The sequence below is a fragment of the Chionomys nivalis genome, chromosome 20 (genome assembly GCF_950005125.1).
Source record: "Chionomys nivalis chromosome 20, mChiNiv1.1, whole genome shotgun sequence".
Classification (NCBI taxonomy): Eukaryota; Metazoa; Chordata; class Mammalia; order Rodentia; family Cricetidae; genus Chionomys; species Chionomys nivalis.
This window is the reverse complement of record NC_080105.1, coordinates 14666080-14682032: the sequence shown is the minus strand read 5'-3', so window position 1 is coordinate 14682032 and position 15953 is coordinate 14666080. Positions and strand designations below refer to the sequence as shown.

Below are 15953 nucleotides of genomic sequence, written 5' to 3'. Positions count from 1 at the left end.
TTTCTTCATCCATTTATCAGCCACTCACTGAACATTGTTCATGCCTTGTCTGGAATCACATCACTTGTTGAGACTGACGAGATAAAAATATACACATACGTGTGTCCCTTTCCCTTCCAATCAGTAGTTAAAAATGTAATAAACTGAATAAACAATAACAAAAGCCACCAGAACATTTACATTCTTGCAGACTTCGGATTTGTGTGATGAATGAAACCCCCATTCGACATCCGCATGCAGTATTTCCATCACTCTGTGCGATTCTATCTTAATCTTCCCAATTCAGCCCTAATAGTAATTTCTGTCAGATGCATTCTTACTCGATCCTTGCATCAGCCTCAACTCTCCTTTCCAACTGCAATATAGAAGGTGTCAACATCTAATAGTGTCTGTCTGTCTGTTTAAACCAGGGAGGGATCATCCTTGGCTGAGGTTAAGACTCTAAACTCTCAGTACTCCACTGTCATAACTGAAACGAAAACTTTTACTCTTTCCTAACTCATTCTAACAAGTATTGCTTTTTCTTTTATCTTTTGGTTTATAGTTTATAATTACAGATTTCTTCTTTTTCTTCCCTCAAAACACTTCCATGGTTCTTCCTTATTTTCTTTCAAGTTCATGTCCTCTTTTTTCATTGTGATAACATGATGTATGTACGTGTGTGTATATACACATACATGTGTTTCTAAATATAACCTCAATCTGCATCATATTACTGGTATGTATGTTTCAGGGCTGATCATTTTGGTATTGGGTAACTAATTGGTGTGCTCTCACCTGGAGAAAATTAATTCTCCCACTCTCAGAATTCGTTAGTTGCTTGTAGTTCTTTGTATAGGGTTGAGTCCTTGTATGCCTCCCATATATACTAGTAACATTAAATTAACTGAGCAAGTTATATATAGGAACATATATGTATTTCTATATCCATATAGTCATGCGATAGTAATTCATGAAAAATTTTTAAGGAGAATTGTGAGGTGTGTATGGGAAGGTTTGGAAGAAGGAAGGAAATGGTGAAATGTTTTAATTGTGTAATAATTTTTAAAAGAAAACAAAAAATAAATTAACCATAATTATTAATACATATATTTTGTATGTTATATATAGTAATCTACTGAAGTGGTAAAATTACTATGAAATTTATTCATCACAGTTTCTTTATGGAGACTGTTATTTTATTGCCTATTTCCCAGAATTTTGAGCAGTTAACTAAAGTAATAGAATCATAGCATCCACAGAGATCAGCAAGAGCTTTTTGATACTCTTTTTTAAAGTTTTATTTTGATAACTTTCTATATGATAACTGAGATATCCTTAAACACCCCCAACAAACAAACAAACTAACAAACAAAAAACTCAAAACTTTAGAATTTTGGTCCTGAAGAACTATTTCATTGTTCTGTTTAAACCATGGGTATTTTAAATTCAAAATGTTTTCTACAGTACTTGGTGTTTTAAATATTTTTACAGGTGTATGTGTGCGTGATATTTTTGTGACTATATGCATGTATGCATATGTGCGGGCACACCTGTGTGAACATGCATGTGTACATATGTGCGGGCACACCTGTGTGAACATGCATGTGTACACATGTGCAGGCACACCTGTGTGAATATGCATGTGTACATATGTGCAGGCACAGCTGTGTGAACATGCATGTGTACATATGTGCGGGCACACCTGTGTGAATATGCATGTGTACATATGTGTGGACACACCTGTGTGAACATGTATGTATGCATATGTACAGGCACACCTGTGTGAACATGCATGTGGAGGCCTCAGGTTGACATAGAATGCCTTCTTGTTTTCCACCTTATTTATTGAGACGCCATCTCTCACTGGAGCAGATACACTGTGGCAGGCTCCTCTAGGGAGCCAGCTTACCCTGGGAAATCTCATCTCCCAAGTGCTGGGATGGCAGACGGGCCCCAGACCTGCCTGGATTTTACCCATGCACAGTGGGCTCTGATCTTCTGTCCTCACACCTGCATGGCAAGCGTTTTGTGCAGTGAACCATCTTCCAACCCCAAACACATTGCAAAGTTCATTTTTGAAACTGTTGTATACAAAGTTACAATTTCCCGTGTTTATATATAATGAAAAAAAAAACCCACAACAAATCCACTATGGTAGGGGTTAAATTTATCACCTCTAGTTCTGGTGGCTTTTGTTATTGTTGTTTTTCTGATAAACCAAAGAACGGTCTATAAAATGCAGGTCTTCACATTTTTTTCTTATCAACTCATTTTCTTCTAAGCACTTCCATTTTCTCTCATCCTTTCAGCCCTCCATTGTAATCTCACATTCACAGGGAAATTTCTGTCACTCGACCATACTGATTCACTCATGCTGAAAATTACGTCGCAGTTGTTATCTGTACTGCACAGGTTACGAGCCATAGTTTATTTCCCTAATCACCACGTAGAGCCTGGTCTATCAATCTTAACTCCCCTGCAATGCTGCTTCCTCATGCTTCCCTGCATATCACGCAGGCCCTAATAGCATTCTGCAATGCGGTAAACACGAGATGGAGTTGCTTCAATGTAATTAAAAAGGGTGACACTCACATATGTTCCTGAGGTTCACATTACTTCCTTTGCATTGCGAGAATCCCTCACAAGAAATGTTTCAATGAACAAGTTTGATATTAAAGGAAGATGTAAGTGAAGGGCAAATGACCATGATCTCCGAGGGGAAATAGAAGCATTGCTTCTTCCTTAGCAAATAGCTTTAAGTTTCTTCCCAATTGGAAAACTAAAAATGCTTTTGCTTCACTTTCTTGGGGTTTTCTTGTTTATTTTCTTATTTTTTTGTTTTTGAAATTTGGTACCAGAAGGCATCATGCAAGCCTACAAATGAGGAGGCAACCAGAAGCTCTGCTCCACCCTGACACCTGCGGGGCACAAGGACCAGCATGGCATGCTAAGCTTCAAGCTATACATGTGGGTGGAACAAACAGCTCTACAGTGGGACTTGCTTAACTTTGAAGGTTAAAAGAAGATAAAAAAAATACTCAAACTCTTGTTTTAAATTTTGAAAGCAGGTAGAATTCTTGTTTTTCTCCAGAAAATAACATACTTTGTTATGGCTTCCAATATTTGTTACATTCTCATATTATCCTAACTATATTTTCGAAATGGAATTATTTGTGTGCAGTGATTAAAATAACTGAAGACATCTTCAGAGGAAGCACAAGCACACACATTTGTTCTGTAATGCACTTAAAAGGCTATCACTTAATCCCATTTCTCCTTTATGAGTATTTGTATTACCAGCTACTATATTTTTCACTTGTAAAACATTATGAAATATAGAAACCTTTAAAGGAAAAGAATATGTTTTCAAAAATTGTTTTATTCAAGAAATACTATGTTTAAAACATAATTAATAAGAAGTCACATCTACCACAAGTAAATATTTTAAAAGAAATCTAGATTTTTAAAACAGCATTAGAAACTTCTAGTGTACTTTTATAGGAGATTGATGGCTAATGCCTACAGAGTTTTGAGTGATCTGAGAATTGCCATAAGTATTATATTTAAACAACTATTATCACTTATGTTCAACGGAAGAAGAAATTGTTTAAAGCTTGTTGTGTTCAGTAACTCACAATCAAAGACACATTATATCAGGGCAGCCCAATAACACTCTGGGACAAAGAGTAAATTCTGTCCTATAGTGCAAGATGAGCCAAACCTTGGAAGTGTGGCTGACTGCACTAGGAAAATCCACTTCAATCACATTAAATCAGTCCTGTGTGGCCACTGGATTTCTAAGGAAAACGGTGGCCTTGGGACACAGCACTACTAGGTTTCTGGCAGGGAAAACATGTACATAAACCAACCACACTGGACCTTATAGAAGACACAGTGGGGAAGTAATGTAATACCAGTTGCGCAGATACTGAGAACAATAATAACTACTTAAGACCTCCTGAAACTTAGAAACTTCTGAAAGGCAGAGGAAACAGTCAATAAGACAAAACGACAGACTACTGAATGGTAAAAGATATTCACAAACCCCACATTAGATAGAGAACTGGTTTCCAAAATGTGTAAAGAACTCAAGAAACTAGACATCAAAATAATATCCAATTAAAAATGGAATACAGATCTAAACAGGGAATTCTCAACATAAGAATCTCAAATGCTCAAAAGACACTTAAGAAATTACTCAACATCCTTAGCCATTAGGGAAATACAAATCAAAACAACTCTGAGATATCATATTACACCTCTCAGAATAGCTAAGATAAAAAACAGCAATAATAGCTTACATTGGAGAGGATGTGGAGTAAGGAGAACACTTCACCTTTGTTCATGGGAGTGCAACTTTGTACAGCCACTTTGGAAATTAGTAAGGTGGTTTCTCAGAAAGTTGGGAATTATCCTATCTCAAGATCCAGCAATACCACTCTTGGACATATACCCTAATATGCACACTCATACTACAAGGACTTTTGTTTGTAGCAGCATTATTCATTATAGCCAGAACCTGGAAACAACCTACATTCCCTTCTTCCAAAGAATAAATTTTAAAAAAATGTGGCACATTTGCACAATGGAGTACCACTCAGCCGTAACCAATGGCATCTTGAAATTTGTAGGCAAATAGATGGAACTAGAAAAAACATCTTGAGTAGGGTAACCCAGACCCAGAAAGACAAACATGGTATATACTCACTCATAAGTAGATATTAGATATAAATCAAAGGATAACCAATCTATAGTCCACCACCCCAGCAAAGCTAGGTAACAAAGAGAACCCTAAGAGAGACATATATGGATTCTCCCTGGGAAGGGGCAGTTTACAAGATCTCCTGAGAAAATTGGGAGCATGGGGGGAGGACAATATGCTGCTTTTGAAATAACATATGGAAAGCAAAATATATAACAAAATAATATCAAGAATTGGAGAGAATAATTGGGATAACTCTAAGGCCTTTTCACTGTGAAAAATAATTGTTTTGTAATATGTTGTTCATTAAAACAAATGATGCTAGAATTGCATATACATAGCTCATTAAATTAACCTTTATATCACATCATACTTTACAGAAACCTAACTCAAAAGAGATCAGATTCTTAAACATAATCTATAAAACTGTAATGCTATAAGAAATCATGGAAAGAAGTCTTGATCTTGATTGTTTAATTCTGTATTGGGAAGAGTTTTTTTATATGATGTATAAAGAATAGTCAAGAAAAGAGGAAGTCATATGATTAATATTGAATTTTTGCTATTCATAAATTTTAAATTGGAAGAGTCAAGGAAAGACCAAGGAACAAAAGCTCATGGAGTCTAAGAAAGGAATGAATGATGGTATCTAGGAAATGTATTAGATGATGGAACCCTCCAAGAATGGTGACAGCAGGACATGTTTCCACCCAGGGTTAATGCAACAAGACAATCAAGCGATGCCCCTCCAGCCAGAAGGAGCTAAAGCTACAGAAGAAGGGGGTCCAAGATCTGCTTTATCTCTAAGGAAAACCACTATCAGAAAAATAAACAGGGAGAAAAGTCTTTCTCAGAAAAGTATTTGCTTTGAAGGCCAGCCTCCACCATCTAGTTGCCTGCGCTACGGTTTGGAATACAGAGCAGGCAAAATGCCTGGGCAGCATGTTTCAGAGAAACTAGCATCTCAGAGAACTAAGTGGGAAAGAGATGTGATGTAGGTGTTGCTTTCATTGGTTAATTAATAAAGAAACTGCCTTGGTCTTTGATAGGCCAGCCCTTAGTTGGGTGGAGTAGACAGAACAGAAATCTGGGAGAAAGAAGCCGAGTCAGGCAGACGCCATGGCTCTCCTTTCCCAGATGGATGCAGGTTAAGATCCTTCCTGGTGGGCCACCACCTCGTGGTGCTACACTCATTAATAGAGGTGGGTTAATCAAGATGTGAGAGTTAGCCAGTGAGAGGCTAGAGCTAATGGGCAAAGCAGTGTTTAAAAGAATACAGTTTCTGTGTAATTATTTTGGGTAAAGCTAGCCGGTGGCCGGGAGCCCTTCTGGGTGGTGGGACATGAAGTTGAATGTTAGTAGCCGAATTGGAGGAAATAATTCTCAGAATCTACTCTTTCTCACTTGGCTTCTATTGTCCTTTTCTTAAAATACAAAAACATTTTTCAATACAGAAGAAATACACAGTCACCATTTCAGTTGCTACTTACTGATTTGCAAGGAAATGGCAACTCAATCACAGTCCCACTGAATCATAGACTGCACAGGTAGCAACTGATTTTCTTGTTCACCAAGGCTCCCACACTCCACTAAGTGGCCAAAGCTCACTCGTTAGAAGACTCAAGGGATAATTCACAGTGCCCTGTGTGATGGCAACTTGACTGAGTCTAGAAGCAATTGAATGCAAACTGCTGGCATTTCTATGACAGACTTTCTTAATAAGATTATTTCAAGTGGGAAGACCCATATTAAATGTGGCTAGCAACCCAGAAATAAAGAACACATAAGAAGGAAAACTTGTTTCCTTTCTTCCTCTGTTTTCTCCTCCTTGTTCCCTTTTTTGTAACTCTATTATAAAAACCTTTCAAAAATTCTTTTCAATTACAATATAATTACATAACTCCTGCCCTTCTGTTTTCCCACTCTAAACTCTCTCATGCCACCACTCAAACTGATGACTTCATTTTCTTTGGTTAGTATTGTTGTACACATGCAGGCAGGCACACACACACACACACACACACGTATAACTATCTAAATACAACCTGAGTCTGGGTAGTGCGCTTTGATGTGATTTCAGGGCTTACCACCTTGCATTGTATAACTAGTCTCTCCCAGACTATCATCAATAGGCGAGACTTATTTTCCCTCTCCACAGTCTTCAGCTTTCAAGCAGCTACTCTGCTTGTTCAGGTCTTGGTTTGGTAGCCATATAGTTCAGATATCATAGGTATAGTTTCCTTTTCATTTTTAGAAGACACAATCATACAGCCGACTCCCCTGGCTCTTAAAATCTCTCCCATGATGTTTGCTGAGACTTAGATGCAGGAGTTGTGTTAACTCCATTCTTTCTAACAGGTTTATTTATTTATTTATTTATTTATTTATTTATTTATTTATTCTGTGGTTGCTGCATTCCTTCACTGATATCAAGATCTGCTTCACTGGGATTCAAATATAAACTGAACACCAATATTGCTCCAGGAATCCTTCAGATCTTAAGAACCATATTGGGACTGCTGAGATTTCCAGTTGAGTTGGCTGAGCAATTGCCACATCCTTGGCCATTTTACATAGTGCTTGGCTTCCTCAGCACCTGTGGAAGCTTGGTTTGAGACTCGATAGCTCAAGAACTCTTGGATTTTTGAATGTTATAAAACCAACACCACACTGACACGTAAGTTCTACTACCGGCTTGAGATGTATCATACCTGCGTTTATCACAGCTGCCGAAGCTTGTGATGTGCCTGGTAGAACAATTGAAGGGTTCTGAACTAAGAAAACAAAACAAAACTGAAACCAACAAAGAAGCTCCTACGCTCTGTGGTCCATCCCCTCTCTTAGTGTACTTTTATGCTTTAATTGATGTGGGCAGTCCTTGGTGGTCCTCACTTGTCAGGAGGTATTGGCTTTATATAAGAAGGTGGTTTGAACAAGTCATGGAAAGCAAGGCAGCAAGCAGATTCCTTCTGTGGTCTGTAGGTCAGTTCTGCCTCTAGGTTTGGATTCCTGTGTGAGTTTGTTCCCTGGTTTGCCCTGATAAAGGACTGTGACCTGTAAGCTGAAATAAACCCTGTCATTTCCCAGTTGCTTCTGGTCAGTGTTCTGCTACAGCAGCAGAGAAGCAAACACGGACAAATGCCAACTCTGTGGTATTTCAAATAATGTCTTGTCTTACCCAAGCCCAGTTCTTGGAGTCTTGTGACTTCCTTTTACTGAAGCTTTCTCTGGCATTTACACTCAGTATTTCACAAATTTTAAACATTATTAGTTGTAGGCTGTCATTTAAAAAAATGATTTACTCATCTTCCTACAGGCACACTAAATTTCTGGGACATGGAAATTGTGTTTAAGATTTCCGTGTGATGCCTCTTCCCAGTATGGTGAAAACCCTAGGCGATGCTCAGCCAATGTTTATTGGACTGAACTATCAGTCTGTTGTCAGCATGTTTTCTTGTTCCTGTCTTTGCCTGATAGCTCCTTTCTTGCATAATTGCCATCAAGACCAGTCTGTTAGCTTTCCACACTCATGTATTGATCCTGTGAAGACTGAGATGTGTTTCAGAGTAGAGGATCAGATGTACTGCTTGCTTTGTTTGTCTTTTAAAAGCCTTTGCTGAGAACAGCAGCAAAGCAGAAGTCTTGAGGGAAGCTGCGGTCATGAGTTTTAGAGTTAGTACCTACAGCGCTGGAATTAGGAGGCAGAGGTAAGCAATGCAGTGGTGGTCCAAAACCCCAGGGCTAGTAGTCAGAACACAGAGGCAAGACAGACTGGGTCCAGGCAGCCGTGAAGTTTCATGACAGCTTCATCAGTAATTATAGTCCAACGTTTCCAGAGTTTCGTTTATAAATCTGATTGTGTGGAATTGTGAGGATACCAGTCAGCTGAAAGGCTCCTCTTTGATAGTGCGACCATTGTCTGCAGATTGTTAGTGCACAGCTATTGGATGCAGGGCTCCTCCTTTACTCCATGGGGTTAATGACTGTGTAATCTGCCTGGACTCCCATAGGAGAGCTGCAATTCCCAGCAGTTCCTGAGCTTTCAATTGTTACGTGAGACGTTTGCCCTGGAGACTTCATACTCTGGTTGGAAAGCTTTTCAGTAGCTGCCTGAGGAACAGCCTAGATGAACACACACCAACGACACAAGTGATGGCTGTACCAGTGTTGTAAGACAGACAGATATTCAAATGAAGTGTTGAAACACTTCTTTTTCCACCCCAATAGCTATCACCCAACCAACTTTATCTCAAGTTGTCACAATTCTTAATAAAAATTTAGATTGTTTATTAATTTTTCTTAACTCTCAATAGTTGCTTAAAAAAATTCAGCAGACATTCTCTTGTCTAATGTGCAAAATAGTCTAAGAAACAGAGGTTTTCCCTGAAATTTGATTTGTAATCCTAATTTCAGAATAAAAGATCGCAAATTGAAGTAACTCAACCATATAACTCAAACTAACTTAAATTTTAAATCTTAGTTTCAAAAAGAATATCACAGTAAACAAAGGATGACCCTACATGCATAATGACATGTAGGATTAAGACAGGCACTCTGTTAATTCAAGCTAGAAATCGCCTTTCCTGTAACTTTAATGAATATTTTAGAGAAAAGTACTGAATTCTAACTTTATCTGGAAAATTGCCTTGGCTGTTTCCAGAGGTTTCTGTGGAGTAAACACTGGCAATAAGACTTTCCCAAAGAAGTTTATAATTTACATTTTGTATTTTCCACAGACTATTAGATTTATGGTCTTCCATTGCCAGCCTCCTCTTAATGAAGACAGTCCTGGATGAAGGGATTAACAATTGCTTTTAAGTAAGGATGTTTCTCCTTCAGAGTTATGGGCCACATAGATGGGACTCTTAAACCACAGCAATGCTTAACAAACATCAATTTAGCTTCATATGGATTATTTTTAAAACAGTTCCAGGATCCATACCAAGCAGGCCTTGAACTCTGTCCTCTTTGCCTTCTGAGTAATGAGAATAAGGCACAGAAGTTTTGGAAAAGACAAGCCTTACACTGTCCCTTCATGCAAGTTTCTGCATTCTTTGCAAACCGAGACTGATGAACACTTGGTGCAGTGCAGCCCGCTTCTACTTTCAGAAAGGATCCTACAGCAACAGGTCAATCTCCATGTGTGCTTCTACTGTACTAAGGCTGCTTGAGTGCCGAGCTAGGTGGTTCTGAAAATCCGCTGTATCGGAGTCATGACTGTTCAACAAAAGGTTCATTTCAGATGCTCATGATGAACCCAAAACCACACCAGCTTGCCTCGGGTTAACTTTGCTTTTTAAAGTCTCTTCAGATGGACCAGATGGAGAACAGGGGAGTGAACTACATGAAGGTGACTAGCTTGGATAAGAGGAATGCATACTTGGTTCAAATTTGAAAATACATAAACATATTTAATTCAATGCAGATGTTTAGATTAAAATGAGTTTTTATTTTCACACTCTTTTCAGGAGTAACTTTTATATTATTGTCATTGATAGTAGCTATCTCTTCTATATTTTATCTCTGTCCTGAGTCTAAAGGAACTGTATCATCTTATTGGAAATGGCATTGTTGATATAAAATACAAAGATAGCTGGAGTGGGTTGCAGTTACTGTTTTCAAAATATTGGGGGTTTTTTTTGTTTGTTTTCTCTTTCTTTTTTCTTTCTTTCTTTCTTTCTTTCTTTCTTTTCTTTTCTTTTTTTTTTTTTTTTGTAATTTGAAGAGCAGAAATGCAGAAATTCTGCTTCACTTTCCCCAAATAATTTTATCCTCCTAAGAGAACACTGGAATCCTTAGCAGAAATGAGAAGGTTTACATACGAATCAAACCAATGCTCTCCAGAGAGCACAAAAGTCACCACAAGCAGAACTGAGGTCCGTGGGGGTGGGTCTGTGCTTAAACAAGCAGGATAGAGCTCTCCCACTCCTGGTGTTGGCTAGGGAGTTGCCACACTTCCCTCTCTCCTCATTCCTCCTTCCACCCTCTCTGTTCCTGCTTTGGTCCCTCTCTTTATAGGTCTTGTCCCTGCCCAGCCACTCTCCCTTAGCCCCATTTACTTCCTCTTCTCCATTTTCTCATCTCTTCTCCCATTCCTCTCTTCATCTCTCCCCCTCATATTTTCCATCTGTCTCTTCAGTCTTCCCCGTCCCTTCCTTTCTTCCCCTCTCTTACTCCTCTCCTCTCTTCTCTACCTTCTCTACCCATCACTTTCTTTTTTTACCTCCTTCCATGACTTTCTCTATCTCTTCTCCAGGCCTCTCTTTATCTCCTTCTCTTTTTTCTCTTCTTCCGCCCTTTCTCTTCCTAGTCCCTCTTCTCCATTTACCCAGCTCCACTCTCTTCCTTCCCTTTTCTTCTCCTCTCCCTCCCTCTCCTTAGTCCCCCCTTTTCATTTCCCTGACCCCACTTTCTTCCTTCCTCCTTCCCCTCTCTCTTTTCTCCTTCTTCTGCATTTCTCTCTCTTCTTCTCTCCTCCTTTCCCTCTCTTTCTACTCCCTTCTTCTCTATTCCTTTTCCCCCTTCTTTCTTCACATTTCTCCCCTTCTCTTCCCAGCCCCCTTTCTTCTCTTTGCAGCTCAGGTAATGCTCTCCAGGACAGGCAGCTCCTTTGACCTAAGCAGATTATTGTAGCTGCATGAAGGACAGTCTTGACACAGGCAGCCAGCCCAGCCTTTCTAGGAAGAGATTTGTATCCAAATAGGACACTAAGCTTCTCAGCCTTCTGCTTACTTAGCTTGTCAGCAGGATGCATTTCTCTGGGTGTTCCGCAGACTCCTGGGGATCTGGGCAGAAACAAAAGCCTGTGTCAGTCGCTGCACATGTGGGAGTCTGTGCCATTAAAAGGAGCAGTTGTTAATAAGGGCCCATGAGACCTGGGTTTCCTTGGTTTCCATGACAGTTATTAGGTACCGTAGAAATTGAATTGTCTCCCATGATGCTCTTAGGGGAGGGGGTGCATGAGTGACAAAGCAGTGCAGTTATGACTTGCAGTGAATCGTCCTTCTGAGAAATGTGATACTCCTTGGCTTATCCCCTACATATTTTTAATTTTTCCTTTCAGTGTGCTTGGCCACTGCTGTACAGTGTCTCCAACACTATTTTCCTCCTTTTTATTTAGATCCAAGTTTGGCAAAGCAAGGATATGAACAGTTCTGCAGGTGAGCTTCTCAGGGCGTGTGAAGCCGTAAGGCGTCCAATCAGGGTTTGGCCACCTGCAGCCCTGCCAATATGCCCCTCCATCAGATTTCTGTAATCCCTGCCCGGGAGACAGCCAGCAATGGGAGAAGCTCAGTGGGCCGAAACAAAGAGAAGAGCAAGGAAGTCGAGGTAAGACGAGTTTGATTTGACACAATAAGAGAACCCACACAGCCAGCTCCGTGCTGTTTGTACAACAGGAGAGAGCATGAACGCAAGAGCAGCTCGCTTCCAGCTCTGTGTGTACGAGCGGGCTGAATCATTTCATGTGTGACTAAGGAGCTGATAAATCTTAGCTTCTATTTTCTGAATGAAGCAACGAACTGAAAATCTATAGACATACTTGCTGCTTGATAGATGTAAAACTTCTGCCTTGTTTGCTGAACTCTACAGAATCTCCTTTGTGATTCTTGAGGGACAACCAGGAGCTCCTAGGTTGCTTACTTGTACCATTGCTGTCCGATTTGGGAACTGTTGATGTTAACTGAGTCCAGAGGAGGGCTGGGAAATAACTTTCTTCACAAAACAGCATCGTCCTGGGCTAAGAAAGCTCGCACCTCTACTGCACACTGAGTTAGTGCTTGGGGATCTACTGTTCTCTATTTCTTATGCCTTCTGTATGGGATTTTGACTTGGATGCCTGTTTGTTTGTATTTTATTCAAGAAAGTGTTATTTAAAAAGTAGCACAGCCTATAGTATTCACTATATGGCATTCAGGCTTTATTTTGGGGTGGAATTCACAGCCATTCCTATAAGGTTAAACCACTTGAAAACTCAGATTCTGAGGAGTTATTTCAAAGGGTTTTAAAAGAGACTGAGCAGAGTCAGAGGTGCTGCACAAAATTATTATAGGTATGGTCATGAGCGAAGACACAGTAGAGATCAAGGAGGCAGAGCATGCTCTCCAAACCTGTCAGCACTTGGGAGGCTGAGGCTGGATGTTCCTGAGGTCAAGGTTAGCCTGGGCTATAGGGATGATACTGTCTAAATGACAAATGAAAGAAAAAAGTCTAAATTCTTAAATCCATCTTTTCTAATTTCCAGAGATCATGCACATTTCCTATCTCCATATCTGTGGCAGAATATTATTAATTATTATTAGTAGTAGTGGTATTAGTATTAGTAGTAGTATTTTCATTAATATTATTGTCCTCAAGGACAGGTGCTAAGGACAAAAGAAACAACAAACACAAATAAAACAGAAATGTAAATTAAATAGGAATTAAGTGTCAGGAATTTCTTAAGAGGAATAAAGTGACTATATCTTCAAATACAAAAGGCATTTGTAGCCTCTGCCTATTTTACTTGACCTGGTTTTAAATGTGTCATTCAAAAGCAATGCTATCATCAGAATTTACAGAAAACTTCAGGAGTTCTCTGTCTAACTCATTGCAGAGGATACTTTTGGTTTAGCAGTTGTCTTGCCAATTGCAAACCATGTCTTGAGATTCAGATATCTTTGTTAAAGTAATCAATCAGCCCAATATAACGTGGAAATAGTTTTGGTAACCGGTTCTTCCTATGACTTGGTGATGTGATTGTAGGACTGTCTCTTAAGACTTGGGGAATGGGGAAGAGGAAAGAGATATTAGTGATCAATTCCAAAGATATGAGCTATCTAAATCAAGTTGAGTGGATAAGTTTGAGGTTAACTAAAGAAAATTTTCTACAATGATGTTGGATGGCAATTTTGTTTGGAATTAGGGATGATCAGAAATGAAAAAAAAAACACATAACAGAGGCAGGATGACCCCTATGGGTTTAAGGACGTCTGGGCTATTTGGTGAGTTCCAGGCCAGCCTGGTGACAGAGTCTCGGAAACAGTACTGTATCACTTCCTAGTTTTCACTAGAAATCTACTGGTGATTTCTCCTTGATGTGAGTTCCAGTGACTGGCATGGCTTGTATAACTTTTGAAAAACAAAATGTTTTCCTTTTCCATATCATAAATAAAATGTACTTATTCTACCTCATGTAAAATGGTTTCAGTTTTCATATCCATTGCTATATCTTACATCTTCCCAACCTCAATTCATGATCATCTTTCTTTCTCTAGAGCAAATCACCTTCCTATTGTGATTAAATGTAGGGGGTCCCCCTGAATACTGGCTGGATGCCAAGCCAATAAGCACAGTCAGGATCAAAGAGTGGAAAGAGATTTGCAACTTGCTGTCAATAAAGAAAATTTTATTGGAAACAAAGCAGGATTGGCTAACAAAGAAATAAAAGACTTTACTGAGGAAATTATGTATCTTCATCTAAGGAAGAGCCATCAAATGTAGCAGCAGGCATATCCCAAACATTTCAGATTGAGGCCAGAATCATGCCTTAAATCATTCGTAGACACCAATGCCTGTGGACAGATTACTTATTATCATAATTAGAAAAGTTCACACTAAGTCATCTAAAAAGCTGGTTAAAATAATTGGGTTTTGCTGGTTCATTCTAAGTTTCTCCAGAAAGCCTTAGTTAGAGCACAAAAAGAACTTTGCATTTCGTAGTCTTTAAAGGAACATCCCTTACCCCAGAAAGTTTAAGCACCTGTCCCTGCATGTGCTGATAGTATTTTATAATGAGGCTCAGTAGGCATTTTGAAAGGAAATGGATGATAGGAGAAATGAAAATTTAAAGGGAGATATTCCTGAGTGTTGTAAGGGGAGGCACCTTTATGATTTTGAATGCATCTTTGCTTTCTACAGAATGAAGTTAGAAGTGTCTGTGAAAAACCATGTTTCAATTCTCTTTTTAATAGAGGCCACAAATTGTTTCATTTGGTGAACTAAGTAGTCTCAAAGAGTCACAAATACCATTTAGGATGGATAATTTCAGTTACCTCCATCCTGCAATTAAAACGTAGGATTATTTAGTAGTACACAATGACCTCTGTATGTTCAAGTGGTAGTCCCTGTTCACAGACGGTGACAGACCTCCTGTGAACATATCCTGATTGTTGATAATTGAGGGGTATTCTTTGGGGTTCCCCGAATGCTTCCTATTCACCTTACAGTTACTCAAAGAATCAGTCTGCATACTTAACAACTGATACCACTTCAGAATCAGGGATTTGCTCAACTGTAACACGCCTTGATCTTCCTTTCGCAAAATGCACAGAGATTTTAGAATCAAGTAATATTTAGTTTGACATCAGCATTTTCGTTTGTTTTGTTCTTTGTTGTTGTTACTGATGCTTGGTTTTGCTTTGTTTTGTGGCAAGAAAAGATAAGATGACTGTTGAAATGTTTTATTAACTGTTACAATTGAGAAGACCTAGGTTGTAAAAAGGAATTAACAGATTAGGTAAGATGTTAAAGACTTTTAACCTCAACTTCTATAATGAATCTGTATTTTGATGTATCTTACATGATACAAAGTTGCAAGTTTATTTTTTGGTCAATATTGGAACTACAGAAGCAAAGTGATAATCTGGCCAGTTTAAGCAAGGTTAGTGTCAAGTGTGTAGGTGGATCATGACATCTTCCAAAGGCAGCAGTTCTAGGTTGCTGGGACATTTAAAAGAGAGATCTATAAATGAACCCAGTAGGTTGTTTTCAAAATAGAGGGAAAAAGAAGACTTGAAATTGGGAAGGTGTGGAAGGGGAGTTGGAGAAGGGGAGTGAGGGTGAATTTGACCAAAACTCACTGTATTAATTATACAAAATTTAAAAAAAGTAAATAAATCATATGATAGTTCAAATAAAGGACAGTGTCTCATATTTGCCCGAGTTCTTATATTAAATACTTATCATGACCACCACAGGTCCTTCTGTCTGAAGTAGATACACATGGATTATAAATTCATATATTTAATATGATATAGTTCATGAATTTCACTAATTTATATCTGTAAATACAGATGAATATGTAAAAAATTAGTAGCAAAAGGCAAATGTGTAAGCTCCAGAGAGTTGGAGGGGGAGCCAATGTGACTCCCTTTAGGACCATATAAATACCAAGTTGCTTGCTTGGGCGATAATTTGTTTATGCCCTGGGGAAACCAAGACCTGGGAACTTGGGGGAGACGTCTTGCCGATGCACAAATGCACATTGAGTTTGCTTTGGCTGATGTTAAAG

General features: G+C 38.9%; 1 protein-coding gene across 6 annotated transcripts in view; it reads left to right on the top strand.

Annotated features, from left to right (window-relative positions):
• Positions 1-15953, top strand: part of Marchf1 (membrane associated ring-CH-type finger 1) — an 824174-nt gene that overhangs the window by 338554 nt on the left and 469667 nt on the right. For 4 of the 6 annotated variants that reach the window (XM_057752266.1, XM_057752264.1, XM_057752262.1 and 1 more), the window contains exon 1: positions 11893-12013. Coding sequence is in view for 2 of the 6 variants with exons in the window: in XM_057752265.1 (XP_057608248.1) it covers positions 11915-12013 (99 nt within the window). In the remaining 4 variants the exon portion in view is untranslated. Of the gene's footprint in view, positions 1-11804; positions 12014-15953 lie in introns of those variants that run through there. The other 2 variants (XM_057752265.1, XM_057752263.1) reach the window with 1 other exon arrangement.